The sequence below is a fragment of the Mus caroli genome, chromosome 9, assembly GCF_900094665.2.
Source record: "Mus caroli chromosome 9, CAROLI_EIJ_v1.1, whole genome shotgun sequence".
NCBI lineage: Eukaryota > Metazoa > Chordata > Mammalia > Rodentia > Muridae > Mus > Mus caroli.
Genome location: NC_034578.1, coordinates 71259027 through 71278972, shown reverse-complemented (window position 1 = coordinate 71278972; position 19946 = coordinate 71259027). Strand labels below are relative to the sequence as shown.

At 40.8% G+C, this 19946-nt stretch overlaps 1 protein-coding gene across 4 annotated transcripts in view; it reads right to left on the bottom strand.

Moving 5' to 3' along the window:
* Positions 1 to 19946, bottom strand: part of Wdr72 (WD repeat domain 72) — a 169653-nt gene that overhangs the window by 51974 nt on the left and 97733 nt on the right. For all 4 annotated transcript variants that reach the window (XM_021173138.1, XM_029482131.1, XM_029482129.1 and 1 more), the window contains exons 16-18: positions 18316 to 18407; positions 14469 to 14548; positions 13008 to 13203 (exon numbers count right to left, since the gene is read on the bottom strand). In XM_021173138.1, the coding sequence (XP_021028797.1) occupies positions 13008 to 13203; positions 14469 to 14548; positions 18316 to 18407 (368 nt within the window). The remainder of the gene's footprint in view (positions 1 to 13007; positions 13204 to 14468; positions 14549 to 18315; positions 18408 to 19946) is intronic.

Here is a 19946-nt window from a genome sequence, read left to right as displayed (position 1 = left end):
AAGCTGATTGCAAATTGAATGTGGTCCAGCACCTCTCCAAAGCTCATTTAAGATATTTGATATTTGAGAGAAAAAGCCTAAATGGGCATGTTAACTTTCCATTTACCTACCCAATTCCAAATTCTATCTCCGAACTCTTGGCCCATCAAAAAATAATGTCTGGGACTGCATTATCTCAGTCAATCAAAGACCCGGCTTCTGAGCTCTGACTCGCTGCCATGTCCTTTGGTCCTCAGAAGGCTGAGATTAAAAGTGCCCTGCTCAAGAACACATTTGTATCTTTTGGAAAAGCAGTTGTAGGCGTATTTGACTGTGTGACTTAGCACTGTTTTACATGGGAACTCAGGAGATAAATTTAAAGAAACGATCCTTAACTGACAGACTCTCCATATAGGTCAGCTTACAGGAAAACAACGTACTTAGTTGTTTCCATAGTTACCAGGCCAAAGTTAAAACTACATTCTGTTAAATAAGAACAAAGTATATGTAAGAAACAAAATAATGGTCGATATTCAAAAGTGCCTCTGTCCACTTACGTCCAAACATAGATTGAACAGAAAGTACTAGACCCTCACTTTAACTGGATGTATAGCTACCCTTGTGTGGGTTTACCTTTTCATTTTAGGTTGTTTATTTTAAAGTTTATCAGGCACATGCCTTTGTCTCATCTGCAGGCAAATGTGGCTGTTAATAACTAAAAGTTTGTAGCAGGAAAGTATTAACAGCCACGCTTGCCTGCATAAGGTTTTTTAGTAAGAAACAAACTTAAGCTACTGAGGGAAACAGAACCAGATGGCATTGAAGATTGTACCCTCCTGCTTACTCAGTCACAAGGAAAGGGAAGAGGGAGCTTCGTTAGGGTGATAAAGGCCCCTTCTCCTTAATCAGTGCGACAGCCACGGGGAGCTGTTCCCTGGCTTTGTGGGGTCACACAATCAACAGTCTAGCTTTCTCTATCTGGAGTCTCTGGTGCTCTGTTTTGAAGTGAGTGTTTACATTTCTCATTGTATGTATGGAAATGCCATTCCAAAATCCAGTACTTTCTATGATAACTTGAAAATCACATTGTAAGAGACTAAGTGCCCCATATAATCCCTGTATTGTTTCGATACTCCATGTGTGTACTGTTTTTCTGTTACTAAATTTCTTAATGAAGAAAATTCTATTTATATTAAAGATGCTCATACTGTACTGTAGTCCTGACTAGGCTCCAACTCTCCATCTTCCTGCTTCAGCCTCCCAAATGCTGGGATTACAGACATATGGCTCCACACTCAATCCAAATATCTTACACATTGCTTCTGTCATGGAGGTTCTCAACCTGTGGGTCATGTCCTCTTTGGGGTCAAATGACCCTTTCACAGGGGTCACCTAAGACCATTAGAAAACACAGATGTTTATATTATGATTCATAATAGTAGCAAAATTACAGTACAAAATAGAAACAAAGTAATTTTGTGGCTGGGATTAACCACAACGTGAGGAACTGTATTAAACGGTTGCAGCATTAGGAGGGTTGAGAACCACTGTTCTAACAGGACTTGGGAACTTTTCCTGGAGAAATAGACTGTCCATCATTTAAAATGCATATTGCAGTTCTAGAATCTCCTGGCATCTGCCTGCTCATTCTTTTGCTGAGCATCTTCCAGGAGTTTAACGTGATGAAAACACTGTACATAATAGTTGTAAGAAGTTAGATTTGGAATCTTCTCCAGAGAGACAAGTCGCCAGGCAAATGCAACATGGGGTAGCCAGAGGTATGATACAGTTTCTGTCTCTTCAACCCCATGCCAAGTCCCCAGGTGTGGGGTTCATTGTTTTTCTTTTTTCCTTTCCTTTTCCCTTTTCTTCCTTTCCATCCTCTCCACTTCCTTTTCTTTCCTTCCTTCCTTCCTTTTTTCCTCCTCCTCCTCCTCCTCCTCCTCCTCCTTCTCCTTCTCCTCCTTTTTTGAGATAGCACTTATTATGTAGCTCAGGATGTCCTGGAACTCATTTTATTGACCAGGCTGACCTCAAACTCATAGAAATCTGGCATACCTCTTCCTCTGAAATGTTAGTACTAAAGGTATGTCCCACTATGCCAACTCAATAGGATTCATTGTAACAACATTTATTGGTTGCATCTAGACCAAGGGAACTTTGAATATGTCACAAACACTGAATATTATACACCCGAACTTTCCTGCGATCACACCTGGCTAGCTGTACCTATGGGGTCCTTGAGAGAGACTTGAGGCTGCTGAGCAAGGTGATGGATGCTGCTTCCAGCCCACTGCTGCTTTGTAGGCAAGTTTTGGTTCCTGGTCTCTGTCCCTTTGAGTATACAAGCATGTGGTCTGACCCCTGGTGAGTCTTGGTGTTTACTCATTAGAAGACACTGCACTCCAGAGAGGCTGATGTAGGAGAAATAAGAGGACAGACATGATGAGAGGTGGTCTCCTTAGTACATAAAGACAAGTGACTCAACCACAGAAGGGCTAGCCTTGCTGGAATAAGTGGAAGCCTTCGGAGGAAGAACACAGGAACACACCTCCCTTAGGAGTTTTACCTAGAAACTTTCAGCCCTCAGCTGCTCAAGGCTCAGCCTGTCCTCGGATCACCTAGGGCAGCTGCTCAGGCTGCAGAGCATACTACAACATTTTGACCATGAACTGGAAGTTGACAGCTGACAACTGAGACTTTACAGAGAAAATTAACTGTTAAGTGTTCCCGTGTTTATGAAAGGTCTGAACAATTACACTAAGATCCGATATAGCTAAAGCCCCAAAGCTAAAACAAACAAACAAACAAATAAAAACAATGCATATTTAAAGTAATGTGGCACCAAGATGGCTCAGTGGCAAAAGCACTTGCTGCTGAGTCTGGCAAACTGAGTTTGGTCACGCGATGGAAGGAGGTAGCTGACTCTCACAGCTGTCCTCCATAAAGTGCCCTAACATACCACACACACCACAAATGAATAAATATAGTAGTAAACACCTAAATCATGAATTTTTTTTTAAAGACTGTTTCCAAGTGACTTAAGGTCTTTGATGTCTTGGTAGAGGGAGCTGGGATGTTTTGACTTATGCTTGTGTGGCAGGAAGGAGTCCTGGTAGAAGGAAATCTACATTTTTTATAGAAAGTTTCAAAGTAGGGAATTTTTAGTGAAAAGAATTGCATGTGATTCTAGGAAATCTCATCATGATCTCACTGCAATAGCCATTTGCGAAAGAGCCCTGTACGGTCTGCATGCCAGAGAGCGTTATTGGAAAAAGGCCCCAGCGACTTCCTGGAACTCCTCTCCCTGTGAGCCGACAGTTTGCTTGGCACAAGCTGGGCACTAACATCGTGTACAGATCCAAAGCATGTCAAGCACCACTGAAGCGTGCAAGGGCTTATCCAAAGGGACATGGCTATTCAAATCACACCATGAGTTCTTCTTGGTGTGTGTGCATATACACGTGTGTGCTTAAATGTGGAGGCCAGAGGATAAACTTGTGTGTCGTTCCTTAGGTGTGGTTCATCTTGCTTCTGCTTTTGTTTCTTTGGCCTGGGGTCACTTATTAAGTTAGGATGGCTGGCCAATGAGCTGCAGGGACCTGCCTATTTTTGCCTCCCCACAGCTACAGGTACAAGTCCATGCCACAGGCTTGGATTATTTTCATGTGGCTTCCAGGAATCAGGTTCCCACGAACCCCATGTCTGCATGGCCAGCCCCTTACCAATCAAGGCAGCACCCAGACCTTTTGTCTTCATGTACCACTAAAGTGGGGACATCAGACAGTTGGGTAGTTGACAAGCATTTCTTATATTGCCATTTCTCTCCCAGGGACTCAGGCTTGTGCAGGAGAAACATGAATTCCCATGCATAGATTCTCAGCAGTTTTTATAGAGACTTTTTGCGTGTGTCTGGATCAAATTGTGTTTTCAAATTTTTTTACTGTGTCTATTGTTAAACAATTTCATTTTTAAAATGCAAAAATTTACACTAATTATTGATAAACTCAAATAAATAAATGTTGATTTGTTCTATCAAAAACTGTTCTTCTGTAGATGCTAGATTAATGTTTTTACTTTTAATTTATAAGATGCACCACTGATAACAGAGGTCTGTGTGTGTGTGTGTGTGTGTGTGTGTGTGTGTGTGTGTGTGTGTGTGTGAAAAATATTAGTCCAAAGCAATTTGGTTTATGCAAAATTCTCCAATGAAATGCTTTTGATGAAATGTTCCTCAGCATACCAAGATAAGTTAGAACTTTTTTCTACATTGTATCCAGAACTATGCATCAAAATGAATTTGAGGCTCAGAACGTAGAGAGGTTGCATAACATCACAAAGCCTGGGGTTTGACCCTCAGCATCATAAAGCAAACATGTTGGGTGGAACCTAAGATCCCAGAGTGTGGGCTTAGGATGTGGAGGCAAAGGATAAGAAGTTCAAGGTGGTCATGGGCCTGCTGACCCTGAGACTCTGCCTCAATGAAAAGGACAAAGTCAATGTTGAGGGCAAAGGCTAACATGACTGCCTACCCTGCCTCCCTTCCTATCACACACTCCACTGATATGTGTCTCATCCTAAAGCTAATATCACAAAAAACAAACTATTAAAATATCTAATTATAAATTCAGCAAATAAGACATAGTCTTCTGCATTCATTGTTTCAGTTTTATAGGTAGCTCCGAGATGGAAGGCAGTTTCAAAATTGCAATTTAGATCATTTCTCAAATAACACCAGGGCATTAGTCACTGGTAGAAATCTTTAGAAATGTCTGTGTTTCTCATAGGTAAAATGGAATCTATATCTATAAATAGGTACCTATTTATTTGGTATCTTGCAAAATCTCAACTTACAGCTTTGTAGGAAACACAAAAATAATCTCAAATAATGAACCCTAGATGACACTGGGAACAACTTAGTTTACCTCACAGTGAAGAGATGGTAGTTTTGGCTTAGTATTTGGACACCATTTATTTTTAAAGAATGTGCCTCCATGAGTTATATGTACCATGTGCACACAGCAGGCAGAGAGTCCTGGATCCCTGGAAGAAGAGTTTCACGTGGTTGTGAGCTTTCCCATGTGGGTGTTGGAAACTGAACCCAGAGCCTCTGGGAGGGCAGCAAACACTCCTTTTCTCTGAGCCATCTCTTCACCCATCCTCTGATATTTAAACAGCCATGTCTGTGAGGATGGTGAGCAGCTCTTACCGCCAGGAATCAGCTGTAAAGTGAGAACTCATGATTCATTGTGGCACTTTGCAATATAAAAACCCTACTGGACATTTTTTCTTTTAAATTTCTGGATTTGAGCAAAGGTATTAGTGTATATTAATGCTACACCTTAAAATAACAGATTAGAAACGTTGTAATTTATAATTACGGTTTGTGAACTTGGAAAAGGGAGGCTCGGGGAGGGAGGAAGTGGGGCTGTACTGAATGCAGGGAAGGGAAGCCTGCCAACTGCAATAAAGGGGACAGCCCCTGATGCCTCCCCCTCCCCCAGGCCAGTGTCCCCGTGCATCTAAGTGCTTTTCACAATCAGTCAGCCCTGTGCCACCGTTCTGTTCTTACGTCTTTTCAACATCTTTGATATTTGTGATTTACGCCTGCAGAATAACCAGAAAAGCCACATACAGTAGCACTCCAGGAGGGGTCAGAACTCAGGTCAGTAAACTCACTAAGTCCAGTTCTGCACTGGGTGCTGTGGGGTGTGGTTTCCAGTAAACAGGCCAGCTCCCCCAGCACAAGCTTCGTGAAGAACCACGTGGCTTTCTTAAGCTAAACCATGGAGGAATCTAATCCTTTATCATGTTTTGGAGAAAGCTGAGGGTGGCGCCTGCACAATTTGATTTGGTGTAAAAATACACACCAAATCTGATTTCTGTTACATTAAGGCATTCTCTGACAAAATACACAGAACAAGGAATGAAGCAAATTGTGCACCAGGAACATCTTACCAGCTCCCTTCCCGAATACCTGACCACGAATTAAAAATATAAAGTAAAATAAAAGGATCAAACCTCACTTTAATTGAATATTTAATAGATGATTTAACGGTCAAGTTAAGATACATTTTAAATGCTAAATATAAAAGTGATTTGTGTTTGCTTACTGGAAATATTTGTAATATGAGCCGACACATATAATAAACTAATATTTAAAACAAATTTACTATGGGGCCAATGTAATGATTATCTTCAATTTATGAAAACATTGCATTCATCAAACTATAATTTTGACTAATATATAAACTGGGCTTTTATAAACATGAACACATTAGCAGCGGGTTGCCACTGTCAGTAGGAGAAGTATAACTCACTCTTCTAAGTGCTTGTTTTCACTTCAAAAGATCCATTGGAAATAGAGAACGAGGAATATTTTCCTTGAGAGAGACTGGAGTTAATCCAGAAAGAAATTCATTTTTTACACAGTCAGTAGACTAAACTCTTTTGTAAAAGCAAAGCAAAGCAAAGCTAAAACAAAACAAAAACCTCCATCCTTTCCATCCTGCTGTGACATAGATATACTTAAAACAAAACAAAACAAATACACAAACAAACAAACAAACAAACAAAAAACCACAACTCTGAGACTGCCAAACAGAAGCATGGCATGTCTCATGCCATGTCCTAACAGGTCAGGTCAACATGGAACAGGTAGCAAGAAGGCAAACATGATGTAAATTGTCTAGTGAATAAAAAGGAAAGAGTCCCTTTGCTTGGTAATTAAAATGAAACACACACACACACACACACACACACACACACACTTTAATATTTCCCTAAAGGCTTGAAAAAAGTGAAGTGTTTGGCAAAACCAGGAGAAGCTTGGTAACCATTTGACCATCCCCTGAAAAATCACCTGAAAATAATGGTAAATAGGTACTTTGTAGTCCTGAGTTTGTTATTTCTCTGGAACATTTTGAATTGACTTTACTTTTTAGAAACCTTGAAACTGAGATCCCTGAGGAAACCTAAGTCACCCAACTCCAACGCAGCTGCCAGCATTAAACACTTTCCACAGAAAAGGAAAGCCAGTGGTTGGTTTCATTCTCCTTTGATCTTAGGATAAGCACCTCAGATGTACCAGGCATGCCACTGAGGCACACAGGTGACTGGACAAGTCTGTACTGCATTACAGCTAGTTTGCCATGACTGTCTGAAAGATTTGCATACTGCAAGGGTACCAGGCTAAAAAATAAATAAATGAGACCATCCACCCCCAGCAGATTGAAGAATGCACGGATTAATGGCATCAGAAAAGTCGGTGAGGTAATGACTCTGCAGCTAAGCACATGGCCTCAAGATAGAGATCAGAGGGCTTAACTATGGAGACTATTTGTGGATATCAACATAAAAATACCAAACTGCATACTTCAATATCATTTTCAAATGACAAACACTTAATAATCTGAATCTTAAGGTCTTCAGCTTTAACTCAAGATATCTGTCTTTTAATATGATGAATGATATCTACATAAATGTAGAGAGAATGTCTTGTTGATTGTATGAATGGATCACATGTCAATTAGAAAGTCTATGGCCTATGGGTTAGGCAGGGAATAGGTGGGATATTTTGGAGGCAGAAATGATTCTGGGATAGAGCCAGGCATAGGAATATCTGCTTGGGAAGATTCACCTGGGAAGATGTGAGGAGACATACGTATGATGGAACCTGAACACAGGTAACCTGCCACGTGGCAGAATATAGATTAAAGTAAATGGGTTGTTATGATTCTAGTCAGAGAAGAGACTAGCTATATGGCCAAGATACTTGAAAATATATTCTGAGTCTGAGTCTTATTCTGGAAGCACTGGGGCTGGGAGGAAGAACTGGACCCAACTTGTACATGTAAGTCCATGTTTTAAAACTAGGAGAACATTGATGGGGTCTCTGAGTTATAAACATCTCAAATGAAGCTAGGAGAAATGAGAAATCAAATTACCGGGCTAAAGTTGGGTCAAAGTGACTTAAAGTCGTCACCAAATCAAAAAGGAGAGACTTATGTCAAGAACCACAGCCATGCACGGACACTGTTGCTGATGAGATATGAGCTCTGGTGATCACAAAGAGCTTTGGTCATTGTTTGGTCTAAAGGAACGGAGGTAAAACTTCCTTCCTTTATGTGATATTTCTTTGTATGGAATATGAAGCCCTAATATTGCCTCTAAGTGTCCTAGTTAGCTTTAGTTTTCAATTTGACATAGACGAGAGTCATCTGAGAAGATCATCTCCATTGAGAAATTGTCCAGATCAGATTGCCCTGTGGATATGTGTGTGAGGGATTGTCTTGATTACTAAATGATGCTAGAGGGTCCCAGGCCACTGTGGGCAGTACAACACCTAGGCAAGTTTCCAGACCATGCTTGTGAGCAAGTCATTAAGTCGTGTTCCTCCATGGAGCCTGTCTCCTTGAAGCTTCCTGCCTTGAGTTCCTGCCCTGATCTCTCTCAATGATGGACAGTGACCTGGAAGTATATGTCAAATAAACCCTTCCTCAAATTGCTTTTGGCCAAACTGTTTTATCATGGCAATAGAATTAAACTAGAGCCCAAGCCTGGGTTCACAAAGAAAGGAAAAATGATAAACAAGTATAACTTTACAAGGAAGGTGCCCAGCATACGAATAATTTGACAAATACTGGAATGGAGTTTCTCTGTTTCCTGTTTCTTTAGTGTTGGAAATGTCTGAGTTCTCTCTAGATGATGCTTTGCCCACCAGGTCCTGTTTTTCTCCACTCTGTTCTAGCCACACTTTCCCACCCTGACCAGGCCTTGGTGACCTGCCTCCTTCACTGTGCTTGAAACATTCCCTATGGTTTCTCCACTGGTACCTGCTGGGTCTTTCCAGAAGTGGAGTTAGAAGAACAAAGGTAGACTGGAGAGTAGCCTCTCTCAGAGAAGTAGGGCACACATGGACTGTGTGCAACAGGATCTCTCTTCATCAAACAGACCTAACAAGGTATCCACCAGCTTCATGGAAACTCTATGGCAAAGATGGCCATTAATGGAGGCCTGCAGTATGCACAGACTGGCCTTGACACCCTGTTTATCTACTGTCCCAAGGAGTGTGACTTTGATCTTGTTTGGGGACTCATCCTGAAGGTGACAACTGGAGCCAGGTGTTACCTACTTCATGGTTGGGTGAGTCTTCCTCCTGGGCAAAGGGCTTAAGAAGTGTACAGTTTCATGTTGAGTATAATATGGTTCCCCAGATCATACAATTATCCCTGCTTGAGTCCGTAAAACTCATGCTCTGACAATCACTGCTTTTCTGTGTCCCCACAGAGATGAGAACTTTAATGTCTCATACTACACTGTGTGCCAGAGAGGGCTTCAGATCCCCTTACAAATGGTTGTGAGCCACCATGTGGTTGCTGGGAATTGAATACTGCATATCTGGAAGAACAGCTAGTGCTCTTAACTGCAGAGCCGTCTCACTAGCCCCTTCCCATGTTTTAATATATATCTTTCTTTAATCAGTGTTTCGTAATTTTTATTATTGATATCTTTTACTTAGTTTATTACCAGGAATTGCAATTATTAACATATTACTCTAATGAACTAATTAGTAGTAAGAATACTTCAGTGCTCACTAATTAGATTGCTTTCATTGTTTCCTCTGCAGTAAATTCATTACTGTTATATAGAGGACCTGCAGTATTTGTGTTTATCCTGTATCCTGCAACTGTACTGAATTCATTAGCTCTCATATTTTTGGTGGAGTCTTTTTGAAAACAGAGGTAACTTCACTTTCTCTCATGTTTGCAAGTCTTCTTTCTCTTGCTTGGTATCTCTTGGTAAAATTCCTCGACCATAAAGAGGAGAAGTGGTAAGAGTAAACATCTTGTCTTCCTCATCCATTATGATGCTGGTTATGAGTGTGGGGTGAACAGTGAGTTCTGGATGGCTCTCTTTAGTCATCACACATCACAGAGGGTTTATTTCTTTGGTTGGTTTGGTTTGGTTTTCTCCACAGCATAATGGTATGAAAATATATCTGTCTGAATAGATTCTCATTAAATGGTTTAGAGTATACAAAGAATTCTGAATACACTAAACTGTACTAGTGTGATGGACATTATCATTGTCGTTGTTATTCTGGAGGGCTGGGGAGAAGAGATGACACAATAAGACTTGAAAAGAATACATATATAAAGAGAGAAAATTCTTCCTGAAATTCCTGAAAAGAAAATCATATATATCAGGATGGCATTTGTGATCCTAGCTAACAGCTGCCTTTCCCCACCTCAACCATATTCTTGGAGGTCTCCTGTTGATCCTTCAGGTCTCCACTAGAGATATTTTCCTCTAAAGAAGTTTCTTGCCCCTCAAGACTTAGGTAAGTATCTTCTTCCTTGTGCTTCCACAGCCCCCATTGTACCTGACCCTCATATTTTCAAGTTGATACAATGGTAGATACCAGGGTGGCTTGGTTTTCCTAAGTCCTTACACACCTACATTTTAAATCAATTCTTATTTGTATCCCTCACTGGAGAACTTCAGTTTGTTCTCTGACACCTCCAATTCTTAGACTAATGTATAGCACACAAAAGATAAATAATATGATATACTAAGATTGACTCAAAGTTTTTAAGAAAAGGCACTATACCAATGAATATCAGTCTACTAGCCCTTCTTAGTTTTAGCCACATAGCTGAGCCTGCCTAAAGGTTATATTTGAGATACTTTCCTAGAGAAGGATGAGAAATTCTAAATATGCACCAATATATGTATATTTGTTTATCAATGATACATACCGTGACAGTACCTCATTACTGTGTTAATTACAAAATTAGGAATATTTAAAGGAAGGAAGTATCAAACCCTCATCAGAACTTGAATTTAATGATATCATTTCAAGGTTGGCATGATTAGTGTCATCTTTAATCTAAAATTTCTTGTAGGGAACTCATGCCACCATTTGTCCATTTTCTGAAGGGTAGTTTAGATAAAAATAGAATATCTTTATATCACTAAGTACACATTCTTGAAAGTAGGCCCCCAGGGCAGGTTTTGTGGAGTGAGTCTTCTACTCTATCTGCAGGATATTATGATACACCTAGACCTGTTGCTGCATCAATAGACACAGGAGTCAGTTCAGCTCACCAGGTTTAAGCCAGGTACCATTGTCCTTAACTCCCAAACACAGAATAACATGACCAAAAAGAGAGACCCCACTTTTCAATTCATATGATATTCTATCTAGAGAGAATGTTCCCGACCCACAGGTCTTCCACAATGAGTTCATTTGTATTTCTTCTTCTTGCTAATTCAGTGTCACAAGGAGATTTCCTTGGCAACTTTTACAATCAGGAAGAATGTACCTCTTCTTGCTTGGGCATAGAGACACCACTGAGGCTAAATGAAGATACATTCAGTTCATAAGTACAGTTGAAAGAGCCATTCCCTAGGATGTGCTTAGGTATCTTTCCAATCCTTCCTTTAGTTAGACAGATTTCCCTTCTAGATCTACAGACAGAGGAAGCCCCTTTGCTGCCTTTAAAGGCATAACCACCCAACTTCCTGGTCAATAGATGCCTACCCAACAAATCTGCAGGACACACATGAGAGAAAATATGTGGCTTTATGTAAAGAGAAAGACAAAATATATTTTCTTATTTCATTTTCCCACATAAGCCTTTGAATGTGGAGTATGTGGAAAGATTATGGTCAGTCTCAGCGGTATCAGTCCCCCCCACCCATCCAGAGCTCAACAAGAACTCCAGTCCAGCCAATGATTTTAAAGTGAAAGTGTTATCTCCAGAGCCTCCACTTTTGAGCCGAATTCTTTATTTAATATAATAGTTTAGATTAGTCAACTAATATATATGGAATATAAAAATGTATAGGGAGGCCCTGGGAAGTAGCTCGGTAAGTTGCCATGCAATCAGGATGACCAAAATCAACTAAAGAAACCACATGTGGATGTGCGTTTGTAACCCAGTTCTGGCAATCAGGGCCAAGAGGATCATTGGAGAGTGCTTGCCAACCACCCTCGCCTGAAAGTGAATCTAGTGAGAGAAGCTGTCTCAGAAAACAAGGTGTCAGGAATGGCACCTCAGATCATCCTCTGGCCCCTAAACATTTGCATGTACACATACATACTTGAGTACACACAGCATAAAGGAAAATATCTTCCAAAATACATTTGATAACAGAAACCTTTGCCATATGTAAAGCAATGAGCCCTTGGCTGCAGAGGTGGCTTAGCAGTTAAAAGCAGAACCCAAGTTTGGTTCCCTGCGCCCACATAGTATCTCATAGCCCTTCCTTACTCCAATTTCAGTGTGTCCAATGCCCTCTTCCTTTTTAGGCACGGAATGTACATAATGCACAGACAGTTACACAGGCAAATCAACATACACATAAAATAAGGATAAATAAATGTTAACAAGAGTGTCCTACTCTGAAATGTATTTGGTATATAATTTCTTACTTAAGCAATTCAAAGAAAATCAGAATGTACTAAGTGTGAAAATGCAAACTCAGATAAAGGTGATCCACTTTCCTTTGAAGCACAGATGTGCAAATATTAAGATCTCAGATAAAATATACACCATGAAACATAAGAAAATGCTTCAAAATGTGTAAGTTGCAAAATTATAGCCTTCAAAGCCTCTTACTTAGTTTCCACATCCCTTGATTCCTGATGCTTCCCACATTTATCTTGTATAGATCATTCAAGAAACCTCGTGATTTCCTTTCGAATGAGGAATAAGATAGTCACGAGGAAGCCCTGCATTTTCTTTGGGGTTATAGAGACACACTGTTGAGCCCAGATAGTGATGAAGGTAGTAGAGATTAGAACATAGATCGTCAAGGCATTCTCTAAAATATCTATGACTGCAACAGAATCCAGATGTTCTTTAGTAGCTCAGTAATGATACAAACTGTTAATAAAATAGGTCAGAAATGGAGTGCATGGGACTCTTGAGGAAATGCTACACTGTAAACTTGGACTCTCCAGCATATTCTACGTGCTATGAGAGCTCTGCTGAGAGGAAGCAGGTAAACTGCTCACTTACTTTTCAGAGGTGAAGACTTCCCCACACACTGCAGCTCTAATTCTTCAGCTCGCTCCATCTTGGCTGAGATCTGCATCCTCTCACAGATGCTATGCTCTGCCACGGGATCTGGTTGACTACTGACTGGTGTATTTCTCAGACTCTTCATATGCTGTTGGACTTCAGCCAAGAGGACAGCTTGTATTGCTTCAGTTACCTGAGACAGTTTTTATTTTCATGAATTATACAATAGTATTCCAAATGACTAGGAGTCTTATAAAAAAAAAAAACCAAAGAATTTTGATTTGAGTTCTTCCGTAAATAATATCATCCCAATCTGGTAAAAGTAACATCAAACACCTCTCCTTGTGAGTAACAGTAATGAATGCAGAGACTTATAGTGACCCAAGCTGTAGATGGGAACCAAGCCCTAAATAAGTTACTTCTACCACCCCCCTAGAAGGCTCCGGGAACAATCCAAAAGAGCAAGTGGTACATTTGTAGGAACCAACAGATAGGGTGAACTGCTACAAAGTGACAGTCCCCAGAAATAAAAACAACTGTAAACTATAGTTACCTACACTGTGCCCACTCCAGACCTATTCTATTAACAATCAGCCAGGGGCCTTATCTTTCACCTCACCAGTATTTGCTATTGGTAGATTCTGGGAAAGGGACATAACTGCCTTTAGTTGTGTGCCATCAGCTCAGCCCAACAGACTCCAACAGGCTCCACACCCATACAAAGGGGCAGGAACATGAGAGGGAGACCTGTGAGGAGGAGGGAGGGTGGACAGTCTGGTAGGGAGGGTGGAGGTGAGAGCTGTCAGTATTCACGAAACACCAGGGAAACTGTAAACTAATAACAATAAAATAAAATGTAACAAAGAAAAAATCTGAGTGCAAACACCAGTCTTGCGTTCTTTTAAAAATGTAAGGTTCTGAAAGGGCACATAGAGGAATTTTTAATGATGATGTTTAATGATGATGCTTTCTTTTTCTCAGATGGTGCAAAAACACTTGTACCACATTCAGAGCTACCAGCAACCACCAGGGACCCAAAGAAGTTAAGAGATGTGAATAGGACACTGTTCTCTATTTACATACAAAGCTGTTCTCTAAAGCAGCCCATTTCATGTACAGAAATCCCTCAGAAAAGGCCAATTCAAGTCAAAACACAAATAATAACTAATTCTGCTTCATAGAGAAATCCCACTGGACAAAGGGTTACCTCTTCTAGGATGAACTCACCTTCCCTGGCCACTCTTCCCCGCTCTCACCGTCCCGTATCCTTATGTACATCAGTATGGTTTATCAGACTCCTGTCTCTACTTTAGGCTTGGTGAAGGGTATGTTCTAGAAAGTCATCTTACAGGATAAGAATAACTGCCTACTTAAATCTTTTAGGGAAGATGGAGATTCAGTGAGCCTCAGTAGCAGGAATCTCCTCTGATAACACGAGGCATGCGGATGATGATATACCTGTACAGACTGGTCTCTCCAGCACGAGATAAGCTTCAAAAGCGAGAGGTCAGCCTCAGGTGTGTGACACTCATTTCGACCTAGAAAGGCAGAGAACACATTTTATTAACGCAATCCATGGTTGCTCCCTGACGTTGTCTACACTCGAGTCCCACTTAGGGAAGCTTGTTTAACAAACACCAAAGCTCAGGTTCAGCCACTCAGGAAGTATGATTTAGCAGTTCTCAGGATGGGAAGGGCCAGTCAGTAACACTCTGTAAAACTAACTCAGATGACTTTCAGATAGAGCCAGGGTACTCAGACAAACACAGATGCTGGTCAAACCACACTGGTTTTTACACGGTCATGTTCTACCTCTTTGCCAAACTAGGACAAACAATGCCAGATTTTTGTTTCTCAAGCCCTCATACAAGGAGCTCAGGCTTGCAAAGAGTTAGCAGCCATCGTAGGCAAGATCAGACTCTGCTGGTTTGTCCACACCCAGCCATTCATCCCCTAGCAATAGGCAAAATGCTGATGTTTCATGCTGTCCGCGAGACAGTGTTCGTCCTAAGACTGTCCTCTTCAATGCAGGTTAAGTCCAGTGGGAAGTTCTAACTGTGAAAAAGGACTTACTCTATTTAAATTGATCTATACAGGGACCAACAGTTCACCACATAAAAGAGCAATTAATAAAAAAAGTGCCTTTTTATTAATTGAAAATGTATGTATCATCATCTAAATGAAAAAAAGTATCAATCACTTAAGGCACCATGAAGGTCTCAGGTCCTGGAGAAAATAGGGAAGCATGGTGGGGCTTTGTGGTGGGAAAATTGCAACGATAGCCGTCTATTAAAATCAAAGTATTAATTCACGTCTGACATTCAAGTAACAACTATTGATATTAGTGTTTATCAACTGTATTTTCTATGTGTTGTCTTATATAGAAACAAGTTTCCTATATATTATGTTATACATGTATTTTCCATTAAATTATATTAGTGGTCAAAGAATGGTGGTGGAGCAAACTAAGAACAAGAAAGAAGTTGATAATAAATGCTTGGCAACTAGTATGTCTTTTTTTCTAAAGGGGTGAACAATATGAATTTGAAATAACCAGTCACTCTACACAAAACCTGTGTCCCAGAATCATTCCGGACATACTTCCCACATCTCCTCAAGTGCCGAAGAAAAGATTTCCTTTTGATCTCTTTCTCCTCTTCGTCTCTAATCTTGCTGACCTTGTGACTCACCTTCAAAGCTAAGTCTTGGTCTCAACTGTAACTACTTACTGGCATTGTGGGGCCTTGCACAGTATGCTTTAATGTGATGTTAAAATTTTAATATGATAGAGAGACCAGAGCCAACTTTTCTTGGCAGTGTCAGGGAGTTGTAGAATTAATTGCAACTTCGGGGGTAAAGATGAAAAGAAAACATCCCAGCCTTGTCAGCATTACTCAGCCACCGTTTCTGCTAACAGGAGTGGGCACTAGTTCCTGTCAAGCCTTGAAAAAGAGAACTCTGGTGTTATTTCACTTTCCAGGGTTTGGCTTCAAAAATCAATTGCCAAGAAGTAAGTCTTTTCTGGTACTTCTCCACTCATCCCATCTCTCTATTATAAAAAAAAGCATCATTTTTTTTTGTCTCTGATTTCAGCTTTCTGTGTGTCTCTAATTTCAACATGTGTACATATATGTAACTATGTAGGTCCGAGTTGAACATTGAGTGTTTTCCTGAATTGAGCTCTCCACTTTAGTCTTTGAAACAGAACCCCTCACTGAACCTGGAACTTGGCTGACGAGGCTGGCTAGCCAGGAAGCTTCAGGAATCCTCTTGTCTCCCTGCTGCTAGCTCTTGGGTTACAAGTATGTGCTGCCATTGCTGGAGTTTAGCTGGGGGCTGGAGATTTGTACCCAGGTCCTCATAATTGAGCAGAAAGCATTTTACCTACCCAGTCATCCCCCTGGGTCTCTAATTTAATCTTAATGGTTATGAATGAAACCCAAAGACCAATATGATTAGTGATATTAGTTCTCAAGGCTGTTGAGCTGCAGACCCACAGGAGAAGCAGGAATATTCTTGGATCTGGTTAGCTATCCCATTTTTACAGACACACATATGTTAAAACTTAAATATGAATCATTTTCCTAGTCCTACAAAATATTTAAGTAACCCTATGAAGAACTTCTATATATGAAGAAGGCAGGCAACCGGTCAGGGGATGCCCTTGCAAATGAAGACTGATCCGATAAAGAGAGAAGGAAAGGGAGAAGGAAGAGTCAGATCTGCAAGCCAGTGCTGTTTCTCAGGTTATCAGCAGTTTGACTGTCATTGACCCATCTAACTTTTAGGAACATTTTTGTGCATCCCACCCCCAAGGATAATGAGACCTTCTTATACTCTTAATGCAAAGGGATTTTTATACATCAAGTGAAACTTCATATGCATACCATTAACAGAATTCTTGGACCATACCAGGAACCAGGACCCCATCATTGGATGTTATTAGTAAACTCCCCTAGAAAGACCCTTAAATGTTCTTTTTAATAGCCTACTAGGGTCACTGTGTACCTTAGCTCAGCCACTGCTTAGTTTCAGAGGTACTATGTGCATCAGCCCAGGAAACTAATTCTCATTTATATAAGGGTTTAATTAAAGTAAAAGAGATTCCAAGGGTACAGAGTGATCCACAGAGCTGGACCTTAATCTCCACTCTTCCATTTCATTCATAGCTCAACCACTGTTGTCGTCAGTATGCATTCTTTAAGTATACTCACTTGCTAATTTCATTATACACTAATCAAAACAGTTGCACAGTTCTTTCTAGATGACAGATATAATAACGAATGAGACTGTCATAGAAATGGAAAGAATCATTATTAGTGAGGGGAAAAAAAACCACACAATGGAGAATGGTACAACAGGGGAAGAGGTGGGATGTTATGGAGAGTGGGTGGGACACTGGAAGACTTGGAGGATGAAGATGAATGAAAGTACAGGAAGGGGGGCCTGTGGACAACTGGGGAAAGAACAATCCAGGCAAAGGCAGAGCCCATGCTGAGGTTGTAAGACCTACTTGTCATGTTGCTTGAGGATAAAGAGGTGCAACTTCATTCTGAACGAGGACCTGATATGTAGGTGTGCAACTTTTTAAGGGAATGATATAGCTGTCACTCTAAGTGAAGAAAAAAAAAATCACTGGAAGGATGTGTGTGTGAGAGGGGGAGGGGCAGGGAGAAGACTCCACATAGGAATAGAGTATAGGAGGCAAGGGAAGGACGAGTTGGGGACCTACTGTAGCCATTCTGGTCATTCCAGTAACAAGCACATCAGGGTGAAGGCTCACACACAGGGTGTGGCCCTGGGTAGTCAGAAGCATCAGACTCTAGATGACTCAAAGAAGAGAAAGTGAGACGATGACCTCAAAGTTCTGGACCTGAGCATCAGAACTGAGGGAGAGGTCCCTGGGATGCTAAGACTTGGAGAGGCAAAATTGAGCTGTATCAACTAATTGGCATCAAAACGTAATCTAAAGGTTGATATGATGACTCAGAAGAATTTGAGGTTGTTGCGCAGATAAAAATAACCTTCTAAAGTAGCCAGAGAACTCTCTGGTAGTAGCTTTTGGGAAGGGGTAGGGATAATAAAGCTAATAAATATTCTAATAAGTCACATGGGACTTTACTATCCAGCCATTTTATCCACTGAGAAGTCTCAGCTACTGAGGCATCTATGGATGCATAGACCCATGGATACAATCTATGCATTTTACAATGGTACTTATTGCTACCCAGCTATAGAATAAAGCCATTATTTTATTTTATAGGAAAAGTACACCAGATCATATCTGTATCATTAACCCTTTTACCATTTTTTAGGTGACCATAGAAGCTTGATATATTCAAAATGTCACTTCCAGGGAATCTTGCCTTGCTGTGTACAGTCTCCATTTTGAAGGGTCTGTTGGGGAAAAAAAAGTTTTAAGGTAAAACTTTTAAAGTGTGGTAAACTCTTTGAGAAAATAAACCAAAGATGCATGCTCAAAACTACCTTAGCAAATAGGGGATAGAACACGAATTATTTTGAGTGTTATCTTCTACACTTAATTTGTCAACTTTCACCTATCTACATTCTCAGCTGAACTCATCAGAATGAACTGTGGCTGTGTTTTACAGGAGAGGCCTTGGTGCTGTAGAGCAGGGTATCTGGTGGCTGATTGAAGAATCCATGTGTCGATGTATACCAGGGAATTCTCCCTAGGTACCATCAGGTTCTGTGTTGCCTGTTGTTCCTCACACTGTCAGGGATGCCATCACAGGCTGTTTCTCCAGAATTCAGTACAGTCATATACACCATTGGTAAAGACCCAGGGACTTCTCAGCCTGCACAACTATAATATAAGTGTTGTCAAAATAGACAAATTTGTTGGAAGGATAGGAGATATCCTGTAATATACTATTTTGATTTCTCAACAAAACACAGTACCCTGGCTTTTGTAGATCAAATTCAGAAGAGCAGGTACAGAAAAATTCTCATCCTGGCACCTTTATTACAGAGTTGGTTTGAATGGGTGGTTAATGTTTTGTTTTGTGATCAGGTCTCACTATGTAGCCCTGGAACTTCCTAGATAGATCAAATATCACCCTGCCTTTGCTTTTGTCCCTGATGATGGAGTAATGGATTAAAGGCATGTGTCACCACCCCCCAGTATTTTAATAGACATTTTTGAAGCATTGATAGTGTTGTGGTGTCTTTTCAAGACCTTTTAATTATAAGCATGCTGAAAGTCCCTAGACTCCCCCCACAGGATCCCAGGCAGCTTTTCCACCCTAGATTCTGTATTAAGAACAAACCTGTGCCCTGTATCCATTTGATGGGTACATAGGGGTTGGGGTGGGATGGGGTTGAAGAATTTTTAGCATGGATCATTCCTCAGCTTACTTGGTAAACGAGGAGAATGAAGTCTAGGCAGGCTAAGTGGTGAACCGGAAAGCACGCATTGGTGCCACGGCAGACAGACAGCTCTCTCCTAGGTCTTCAGGCTCAAGACTGGTAATATATTTTAAACATACATTGTTGCAGTGTAAATGTTTGGTAAGAGAAAGAAAAAAGGTTGTTTTTAAGAAAGTAGAGTCAAATTGTGCATGTGAGGCAGGGACTCCCCCCAAATCTTTGTTTTCTCACCAGGAAACTGGATATTAAGAGCCATAGCGGCATTATAGTGTGAAGAACACAGAAGCCTATGGGATCTGTCTGGACTCCCACAGACTGGAAGCACTGGCGAGAAGGAGGTCTCCATCAGTGACATACTTGCTGACCCGAGCTCTTATCACATACATTGCAGACCTCCCACCCTGCAGCAAGCAAGTTGAATACTGTCCTTGCCCAGCAGTGTGGCCTTGCCTCACACTGGCGAGTCTTTCCCTGTCACCGCTACCACTCACACCACACATGTTGGCCCCTTCCTTTATTCCAGTGGTCCTTATTTGTTTTATGTGT